The 11,214-nt window shown below is 47.9% G+C and overlaps 1 protein-coding gene across 1 annotated transcript; it reads right to left on the reverse strand.

Annotated features, from left to right (window-relative positions):
* Positions 1-9,556: 9,556 nt before the first annotated feature.
* LOC144175346 (uncharacterized) lies at positions 9,557-10,039 on the reverse strand. Its single transcript, XM_077704426.1, has 2 exons — positions 9,920-10,039; positions 9,557-9,763 (listed from the first exon to the last, which is right to left on the reverse strand). Exons 1-2 carry the CDS (start codon positions 10,037-10,039, stop codon positions 9,557-9,559), a joined length of 327 nt encoding a protein of 108 aa, XP_077560552.1.
* Between the last annotated feature and the right edge of the window lie 1,175 nt (positions 10,040-11,214).

Consider the following 11,214-nt stretch of genomic DNA (forward strand, 5'->3'; position numbering starts at 1 on the left):
CACTCTTTCAAGGGACTGACAGGCCTGCAGTCTTTGCAGTGTGCGGGTAAATGCGCACGCGTATCATTGTTAAGAGAAGAACTATGCTCGCGTGCCCGGTCATTCACACACCTGCCCGTAACAGACACCTGCCCGTAACAGTGTGTTGTTCTGCGTGTTTTTAGATATGTCGACGATTTTTTAGTGGTTTTAAAAAAACAGTGTTCTTTTAACTACATTGCAGCCGCAGAAGGGATTTTAGAGAACTTTAGTCGCCATGGGAAAGGTCTTGCATTTACACACGAGATTCCAAGTGATGACACCCTGCAGTTTTTGGATATCAATTTTAAATTTTCTTCCGACCATGTTTGTTGGGTCTATCGCCCGCGTGCCCGTAAACAGCTCATGCCTTTTTCATCATCTCATTCAAAGACTGTCAAAAGGGCCATAGCGTCTCTGGTTTTAGAATCTGCACTGAAGAAGTCGTGTGCACATGCTGTTCAAGAGAGCTTTGACTCTCAATTGAAGAGACTTCTGTCGGTCGGCTACCCAAGCTATGTCTTGGTGGGTGTTGCCGAAGCCTTGCTGCGGAAAGCCAAAGGCCAAGTAGGTGCGAGGCGGCCAGAACAACCTAAGGTGAAGCCTGTTGTTCTGCCCTATATACATAAGGTTACGCACAACCTGAAAAAAGTGGCAGAACGGTACCAAGTGCCGGTGGTGTTTTCTGCTCCACAGAAACTTGGCCGCCTGTGTGCGCAAATTTCCGGCAAGCCAAAACCGAAAAAGTGCGAAAAGAAGCATGCCAAGCGCTTTGTGGCGTGTGACGTAGGTGTAGTCTACGAGATACCGCTTTTATGCGGGGAGGCCTACATCGGCCAGACGGGCAGGTGTGTGAATGACCGGGCACGCGAGCATAGTTCTTCTCTTAACAATGATACGCGTGCGCATTTACCCGCACACTGCAAAGACTGCAGGCCTGTCAGTCCCTTGAAAGAGTGCAGACCTCTGTTTGACCAGATTAGGATTCTCGGTAGGAGTAAAAATTCCGTGGCGAGAGAGCTGTTAGAAGCGTTCCATATTAAGCAGAAAGGTGATAAATGCGTCAGTGATACTTCGGTTCTTTTGCGTGCCAGTGAGTGTGAATTTTTGAAAATGTCACTGTGATTATGTTCTCTGGTTGATTCGTTCTACGTAGTGTTCCAAAGTGCGCATGCTCCTGGTACATGTATAAATATGAGACGATGCCTCAATAAATGTTAGTTGAAAGTGAGCGCTTGTCCCGTCGTCCTTCTCTACTGTCGTTGTCCAAGTCGCGCTTTTTACCTTTTCAAGCATAATGCACCAACTTGCCCAACAGATTTGTTTAACTCAGTCAAGCGGCAAGCGGGATCACTGCTACAAGGGTGTCGCGGAAGCAGCAAACCTACAACAAGCGCCTTCAAAGAATTCTTCAACGCTTCGATGGAACAGACTAGCGTCACTAAATAAAGGCTTTTAGAGTAGCGGCACTCTGTTCTCTTATTGTTATGTGCCGCCAGAATTTTCATTGGTCGGTCGGCACCACGTGATACTGTAGTTGTTTACATATGGGCGCAGCCATATTGTTTCTGGGCGTCTCTCTCTCTCTCTCTCTGCTGCGCGGACGCTGGAGCGGCCGGTCGCAATCTGACCGTCACAACCGGCAGCGGTTTCGTTGGGAGAGATGGAAACACTGAAAGCCAGAAACAAAATGGCCCCCAGACGCTTCCGGGTGCACGAAGTGGCAGTACTCGTAGCTTATTTAGTGGCGCTAGAACAGACAACATGGCTATCCTAGAGGCTTGAGCCAGAAGCATTACGTTGTAAGCGGAAAGTTATATCCAGAGTTGCGGACACAAATAGAACTCTTCGTGATCTGACACCAGTTTATTGCGGGGCACAAGTTCGCGCCAATAAACGTTATTTGTACCAAAATCTTGTATCGCCCATCACTGTGTGGCAATCTTCTCGATAACAGCGAGATAGCTCTTCTTGATTCGGGATATTGGAATAAGGGTACCTCGTGATGTATTTGCGTCGCAGCATGATGTATATACAGTCGAGTCCACTTATAACAATACCAGTTTTAACAATATATCGGATATAACAATGGACAGCCGCGGCACCGTCAGCTTTCCATTGTATTCTATGGCAAAATAAACCGCTTATAAGAATGCTGTCATGATGCAATATCGGTTTTAACAATTAAATGTGGGCACTGGAACCAACCCTGAACGAAACAAAAATGCAAAAACGCTGCGAAAATGCCATCCCAACTCCGCCTATTACGCAAAAGGGCATGAGAGCATACGCGCGGCGGCCAGGCGATAGCGCACTTGGACTCGCACGCGGCGAGTGCGCGCCGAAGAGGCTCGCATGCCACCGCTGCTTTCGCCTGCCGTGGCGACGCGGGGGAGGAGGACCGGATGGGCGCCTCTACGGGCAGTGGGGCAGTCCATTCTGAGGGTGCGCCGCCTGTAGAAAAAGCACCTGGGCGCCTAAGCCGCCGCAGCAGCAGCGCTGTGTGCACTGTGCCGACCTCCCCTCATGTTCCCCTCATTAAATGCTCTTGTTTGTCACGTTTTAGATGCAGAGCATCTGATTCACTCGCCTTGTCCCTCCGGCGTCGTCGTCGTCGTCGTCGGCGTTGTCCACCCCTCCCCCATTCTCCTCGCCGCGCCAGCTGCGCTCTCCTCTCCGATAGCGAACTCTTTCTCGCGAGGGGCATTGGATTGGATTGGTTTGGCTTGGCTTGGATTGGATTGGATTTGGATTGGATTAAAGTGGATTGTGTTGGATTGTGTTGCGTCATAGCCGCGGCAGACACGCTGGGGCCGGCGCATGGGCAGTACTCTCTCTTCCGCGGTTTCCTCTCCTTCGTGCGCGCTGCGCATATAACCGGTGTGCCGTTCTCCGGCGAAGCAACATCCACGCTTGGCTCAAACACCTAGAGTCCACGCCGCTTTACAAGTACGCCAACGTCGTCATCGACTGGGACCGGCTTACGCAGTCCCCTCAACGTTATGCGCGCTATAAAACGCAGTCCCTTCGCCGCTCCGCCTATGCGCCGCATCTACACAGGGGTTCCCGCGAGGGGAGGTGGGAGTTTTTTCATTGTTATTTTCGGCATAACCCGCTTATAACAAAAATCGGTTATAACAATGATATTTTCATGGCACCTCAATATTGTCATAAGTGGACTCGATTGTAGTTTCAATAATTGTTCATGTTTTTAATGTACGACGCGGTCATTTTGCGCGCACGCTAAGGATTTGATTTTCTTAAATTGTTTTTCCTGAATAAAAATCCCTTGTTAGCCTGCACTGTGTCCTATGTTGTGTATGCCTAGGGCTTTGTTGTTTCGCGTAGTCTTAGAATGAATCACTACCGACTAGTCCAGTTCACAGCACTCCCAAACACACAAGAAACTTCTAATAGGGAGACGAATTGTCATCTTGACGAATTGCCCTATGCGACGAATTGCCCTACTACGAGTTGACCAGCTACGAATTGCCTTTCGACGAAATGTCCTACAGCCGTTTGCCCTCTCGCAGGGCAGGATTTTTTATCTACAACCTAGCGCCTCCCAATGCCGTCGTCGCCCACGTGATCGCCTTCACGTGGGCGCTTTCTGCAAAAAAATGACCGTAGCTTGGCGTCCGGAATGGGTTGCCTTGGCTAGCCAAAGCTGCAGCGTGTAATTAGCGACACCAATGGCAGCCGTGGCCCGATCCCTTGCAAGCATGTACGCTCCTTCCCCACTCGCCGTGCGTCAAGAGGAATTCGGGGAAGACAGGTGGCTGACACCCACGTCGAACGGCCATAGGGATTCAGAGCGTCTTCGGTCCAAAATCTCGGTCCGAAATTTACGGATTTTAAGTTTTTTTTGGCGCACGTACACATCAGTTTGTTTTTCATTTTGTTTTTGCTTTTGGACCGGGTTTATAGACAGCATTTGTGCTCTTATTGTGACAATTTAACGCCTACTTGTGATTCCCCATACTTTTCAGGAATTTATCCCGTAAATATTTGTTGAGGATCATTCCTCGATCCTCTTTCATTTGTTTACGTTTCTCATAAATGTTCCTTGAAGTGATCATTCAATCACTTAAAGACATTCTCTTAAATTTTTTTCTGAGTAATGAAGTTTTTTTTCACAAAAGCACCAAATGTGAGCTTCAGAGAAAGGAGCTGCGATCCAACGTCACTCATATTCTGGGACGCTGCTTTGGCGTTCATCATTCCTGTGAAATATATTTCTTACGCTCTAAGCGCTCTACCGAGGTGTCAAGCAAACTAAACGCCTACCTTATAAATGAGAATGAAGTGGTTTAACACTGCAGTTGGAAACAAATTATTAGTCGGTATATTAGTGCTAAAGTGTTACACTTTGGGTTGTTCACTTACATCATTCCACGCGATTTGAATTGCGGCAGGTGATGATAACCTGAAGCATGCCTGTTGCAGTCGGCAATAGTTCTCTTTTTACGCCATGTTTAATATCAGGCCAACACCTGCTTCTGCGAACATAATTTAATGGGTGATACTGGGCGGCTCAAAAAAGCACTGATGATGGGGAGCAGCAGGTGACATTGCTCTCAGATGATATCACGACCATATTATGGCAATTATACTCTGCGGAAAAACACTAAGTAATTAAAATGAGCAGTCCTTGCGAAGATAAATATCTGTGTGTGTATGCTGCAGAAAACATTTCAGAGTCCTTTGAACGTTATTACACAGCATTTGCAAATTTTGATTCACAAACACAATTAACCCGCCGCAATCCCTGCTAACTATGAAGTCGGGACGGAAGCGCGCGGCAAGTTACCTTAAGTTTCTTTCGCAATGCATTGATAATAACGCATTAAGTACTTGCGTAATCAAAAGAAAGCAACACCCACAAATGCAGAATACCAATACACTGTTTCTTCGTAATTACGTTTTACAGGTTCCTTTCCCCGTGTAGTGGCACTCATTTACGCAGTCGTTGTTGCAGGGAGTCAGCAAAGGGCAAAAAGAAAATATTTACTTGCTGATTTACTAGCTGAAAAAAAAGAGCAGGTGATGATAAGTCGTCAGAAATCGGAAGCAAAAAACACGTTGATAATGTCACTGATTTGTTATATTAAATACTGATGATAATAAGTCACCGAAAAAACAAAATAACGAACAATCAGGTTGTATAAATGCTACAAATATACCAGCTACTATTTAACAAATAAACAGATCTCTTTTTTTTTTTTTTGGCAAGGCCCCATAACCAACTGCTGGCCTAAAATACCGCAGAAACGCCATACACCGAAGCGTTTTGTACCGAAACGACCGGAGCCGGTTCTGGGTAAGTCCAGGACCCTGCAGCCCGGCCAAGGCTAGCCTTTTAGCTCAGCTGGTTGTTCAGCTGCCCTTATCTGTATATCAGGAACAATTCCCGTACGCCGCTCAAGTATGGTGGCTAGAGGTCACCATAGCTCAAGCGCCTCCTCAAGAAATAGTGGGTTGAAAGTACTACGAAGAAGACGAATTCCCTTGAGCAGAGGGACAATTCTAGCAGCTGGGGACAGGCGGAGACGGTTGTTAACTTGAACTCCCCTCCCCTCCCAATAGATCTGGTCAGGAAGTGCAGCTCTGACTCAGAAGAGGGGGAGAGACAGCACGATGATAGGCCTGTTCTTAAAAGAAACTGGCCTGACCTAAATAAAAAAGAAAGAGAACGTGTGCGGGTTGAAGTCACCGGATGTACTCTGTTGCAAAGAGAGGGAGGGATAAACGAACCACGTGACTCGCTTCGTTCTCCTCAGTTATGAGGAAGGAACTAGGATTGGGCGTACCTTTTCCCTAACCTTTCTCCTTCCCCTCGCCCCACCTACCATCTGGTGGCTGACGTCACCGCGAGTGTTGATAAGCCGGCGACGCCGGCCCGTCTCCTCAGACGCCGTCTACGAACTTGCCACGAAGTCACCCTGCCGTCAACCTCGTCCGTCATCGCCATGCAGCTGCCCTCCGTGCCCGCCTGCGATATGGATGTCCCCGCCTACCAGGTCTACGTCTCGGGCCTCCAGGCTCCCCCATCCATGAGAGACTACGTCCTGGTGCACGTGTGCGACGTCGACTGGTCGGGTGCCGATCCTGCTGTCCTCGCGGCCGTACCCTGGCTGAGGACCATGTTCGAGCACTGCCGCCGGATCGAGCAGCAGCTGAGGGAGCAACAGAGGCTGCCCGAATACCGCTACCGGCTGGCCTTCGTGGACGCTGGGGCCGAGGCTACTGCAGGGACCGCACCAAGGAACCCCCCTCCTCCGCCGGGTACTGCTGCCGGGGAGGGCGACGACGGAATCGCCCCTGAACGGTGATGTTGCGCCGCCCGGTTGCGCGGAAGCCTGCTACACCGACGACGACACCGTAGGACTCACGGCAGAGCCTCCAGAAGGTGTGGGCGGTGTTGGAAGGAACGTGCGGAACCCGCGGAGTCGACGACGCCGACCGAGAGACGGCAGATCTTCTGGAAGGTATCCGCGTGGTGCGTACTGCATCCTGCATCGGGGTACTGCGGACAGACGATCTCCTTCGTGCGTTTATGTCGGGCGCTTGGACTCTCTGAATGTCTGTATATCTTGACAGCGACATGATTCGTTGACCAAATTTACGTACTGTTCTTTCAACATGCCGAGGCGAAAATAAACTTATATCTCATTGCAATTTGGCTATCGGATTTCGCTTAGTTCTGTTTGTGCCCGGGCAGTCAAACTGATGGCGATCTGTGCCTCGCGCAGGAACTGTTTCCTTCCCCCCCCCCCCCCCCCCCCCTTGCAGGTTTTTGGTACCAGTAACTCCGTGTAGTACTCCGGTAGCATCTGCGTAGCTGGCACTCCAAATTTAACTTTCAATGTTCTGTTTTTTTCTGTGAAGTCTGTTTATGGCTAGGGAATAGAATAGGAGGGTCCCGTTGCCCCATTGGCGGATATTCGCCACTCGCTTTAGTGGGGGCACAACCTACGTAGAGAGCGCAAGCAATCGCTGCGCTGAGATAAGTGTGCAGCAATTCTGCTCGCTGGTTTTTAAAGCGAATTCTTTCTTCGTGGCCACGATGCCGTAATGTAAGAAGCACTTAAGCATTTCCCCTTAAATCGCTTGATCGACCGAAAAAGGTCTGGTAAGATCTCTGGACACACGGCGCGTGCGTGAAACCGGGCTTCCATTTTGTCGAAACGGTTACTCGAAAATCGCGAAAAATGAACGTTTATGGATACGGCAACACATGCTTCGATCTCGTAGAAGGATTGCGATGGCATTGATTGATTGTAAGGTTTATCGCGCCGGCGCAACGCAGGCGACGAGGCGCGCCGTAGTGGAGAGCTCAGGATTAGTTTAGACTACCCGGGGATCTTTAAAGTGCGCCTAAATGTAATATGGCATACCTGTGAAGGTATGCCTGGTGCCTTTGAATGTTTGACGATCGATTGGATGCACTTTCAGCGAAGGTTGGACACTCTTTGGTGTGGGGTAATGATGCACTTTTGATGGGAGAAAGCTTTCGAAATTCTCGCAAATTTCTTTAGGAAGGAATAGTAACGTTTACGTTTTCTAACAATTAAAGCGGAACTTGTGGAGATGCTGGAACAATAAAAAAAATTTACACCATCTTCCCGCGAGGGGAACCATGGGGTAGATGCGACGCATCGGGGGTTGCCGTTGCGTTTCCGTTATGTTAGCGATGTCAGCGTGTGGATTGCTGTTGTTGTGTATCCTAGTTACGCAGCATGTTCACCCCCCCCCCCCCCCCCCATGCGTCGCATCTCCCCCATGGTTCCCCTCGCGGGAAGATGGTGTAAATTTTTAACCGAGCGCAAGCTGTGCGCTGATGCACAGATGGCACTGCGGTGAGAGCGGCGGAGCGCGCAGCTGCCGCGGCGAGGAGAATGGGGGAGGGATGCGGACTACGCCAACGTTCATAGATACTTTTTGACTACGCCGCGACAACGACGCGGGACAAGGCGAGTTAAAGAGATGCGTTGCATCTAATAGCCTTTCTGCAAAGGCTCCCAGTGCTACGCCATATACGACAGATACTACGTAGATAAAAACCAAATTCGAAAACTCATGCGTACCAGTCCAACGCCTGTCGTGCCCACTTCACACCCCCAGTCTGTTCTGTGCTGCTTAAACATTGTCTTTGCCGCTTCTAATGCAATTTGGGGACGTCGAGCCAAACCCAGGGATGCTGAGACGGTAGTTAAATACGTGTCTCTTGTGCCAGAAAAATACATAGAATTGGGCGTCACGTAACCAACAGATCAATGACTGTGAATTAAAATATTTATCGACCACTGGTGCAAAGAGAGAGACCTACTAAACTGTTTTGTTAAACAGAACGTCGGTATCCGTCTGGGAAGAGTTTTGGCGTCTAGGACATTTCGGTGCGCATACGTCGGCGAACGAATTATCGGGTGCCGCAATGTCTTGTTCGAAAAAGAGGTATCTCTTCATTCTCGTGGAACGTGCGCTATAGACAAGAATCTACTGCAGTAATTGCATTTTTTACATTAATGTCAAGCTTGACTTTTGCCAATTACTTTTAGAATTTGAGACTTTTTATGTTTTTGTTAATTATCTCGTTAAGGAAACACCTGTTAAGCAGCCAAGTGACTAAATTATTTCCCTCGTCTTATGAATTTATGAAAATACTTTAAAGGGACGGCAATTCGATTTTTTATGAAGTATATGCTCTGTATTCCAAACAAAACGGGATCACTTAAAATACTTTGGACCGGAACGATTTTCCTGATAAGGCCATACAACGTTTGAAACCTGAATTTTCCGATCTTTAGGTATGCTGCCACAACGAATGCTGGCAAGTATGACAGTGGGCTTCGAGGAAACTGATCTTTAAGAACGTAACCGCAGTTAAAACAAAATAACTGCCGTATTTCTATTTTTATGCGGTTTTCGAACCACGCATTGCGACGAAATGGCACCACCTTCCATACTTGAAAAAGCTTACTGCCATATAAAATCATTCCCATAATTTTTTAGAATTTTTTTGTGACTTTCTGCTATATTTACGGGGACAATACTTTTCTTAGAAATTTGTTATTTTCGCGCTATGAAGAACGCTGGCTTTCATATAAACTAGAAGACATGCACTTTTCACAAAATCGGTTAGCTGTCCCTTTAGTTTAAATTTGCTCTACTCTGCCAAATACACATCAGCTGCGGCAATTAGCGGGTGTTTAATATGGTATAAAGGGACATTGTTAGTTTTCAAAGAAAGCAGCTTTTGAATCAGCCTGTTGCCGCAAAAATACGGAAAATCTTACGAAAATCGGTTTTAATGTGTACTTAGCTGTCACACCGAGATGAATTTGCAAAAAACGCTGTCACAATGTTTTTTTTCTTTTTTTACGGACCAGTCTATTGTCGTGGGAGAATAACAAGGCGGCCTGGAAACAGCTGCAGCTTCTATCTCTCCTAAATGCAGATAAAGGGCGTAGGGGTTGTGCGTATACCCATGCCAGTTATTCCAGTATTCAATCAACAGAGCGGTCTCACTTGCATGCCTTCAGACGGGAGAAAAAAGATACAGTGAAGTAGTTATCAATTTTTCCAGGTCATTAGAACAAAATGTTTCGTCAACACCTTTGAGAAATCGCTGGCTGGCGTTGCGGTTACATTCTCTGACGAGCGTTTTGAGTCGCTCGGTCAACTTGGCATTTATTGCAGCTTGTTTGAAGCGATCGCCCATCTTGATCGGCCCATTCCAGTGCGGCTTCGTGGGGTCGGTACTTCACAGTCCTTCCAATACCCTCAAATGTGGCGTGCGTGCACCGCGGAATGGCTTGCTCCAGTGTCATGCTTTCCTGCGTTCATAATATTTGCGACACCCCGAAGGACGGTGTCTGCCCCGAGTCGTTGGCCATTCCACAAAAACACCTTCAAAATAGTCCGCCACTTGTGACAGTTCGAGGCGAACGCTGGAATCGAGCTCAGTGAAGACGTTCTCTACGTCGTCCTGGGAACCATTGCTAGAACTAGTGTCAGTCATTCTTGCTTGCAGGTTAATGTCCAGGTACAAGGTGTACAATCATTGGTGTCCTGCCGTGGTGGTTTTCAATTCTTTTATTGTCACAGGTGAGAAAAAAACACGCACCAACTTCGCAATTTGCGAACACCTCTTTAAAAGCGTTGATTGCTGCAAGCTCAAAATTCACTAACCCAGTCCGCAGCTGGCAAATGCCCCCCCCACTACGCGTCAAGGGCACTCTACGGATTATTCTTTAGTGTTAGCAGCATATACGTCGCCAGCAGGATAGACCCACCAGGGATACGGCCCGTTCGCCACATGGCGTTTCGTCATAGGCTGGCTGGTAATAGACCGGTTCGTAAGAGGGGAGCGTTCGCCATAGTTCCCGAGGTTGCTGGTTTGGGCCTGTTGGTAGAACATGACAATGAATTGAAACGCTAGAACAACGGGACAAGCGAGTCGACGCACACAAGGCGCCTTGCGTGTGTCTACTCACTTGTCCCGTTGTTCCAGCGCTTCAATTAATTGTCATTTGGCTTAGGCTTGTTCGCCAAATGGGGAAGTTCGTCATACGTGCCATCAAATAAAAGTCCGCCTGTTTAGTTTCTTGAGGCGCATATGGGTATCAGCGAAGGAGATACGGCGGTTAAAGACTCAAAAGAGGGAGGCGAGGAAGGCAGGTAGCATAATAATAATAAAAAAACGTATTGGAAGAGGAGTCAGGAAGAACTTGCATCCTCCTCTTCATTGTTGTGGCCGCTTTCGCTGTGCTTGAGCCACAGACGAGAACGGAAAGATATAGTACGAGTCTTTTTACACTGCATGCTACTGAGAAAGGATTAGGAGTATCACGTTTGTTCAGCCTACATGTTTTTTTTTGTTTTTTTCTGGCGGCCGTACATCCTGGAGATTTCAGCAAAGAATGTCAGTCAGAGTGGACATCTAGGGTAACATGGCTCTAACCGGAATATACATACAATGTTAAAGATCCGAAGCAGAAAAGTGAGGCAGATACAAAGCACAATAAAGGAACTATCTTAGAAGAGAGGCCACATAGAACCCAACCCCCCTCCCCCTTTTTTAATTGTAGCGGGGGACTTGTGCGCCCGTGAGCACAACTTAAGGACAGAAAGATGTGGGGAAAGATTTTTTAACGTTTTCTGCTGAGACGGAGTTGTGAGAATCAAATGGTTATA

This window comes from Haemaphysalis longicornis, unplaced genomic scaffold, assembly GCF_048455015.1.
Source record: "Haemaphysalis longicornis isolate Haplotype H1 unplaced genomic scaffold, Haemaphysalis longicornis Haplotype H1 scaffold_3, whole genome shotgun sequence".
In the NCBI taxonomy this organism is placed as follows: domain Eukaryota; kingdom Metazoa; phylum Arthropoda; class Arachnida; order Ixodida; family Ixodidae; genus Haemaphysalis; species Haemaphysalis longicornis.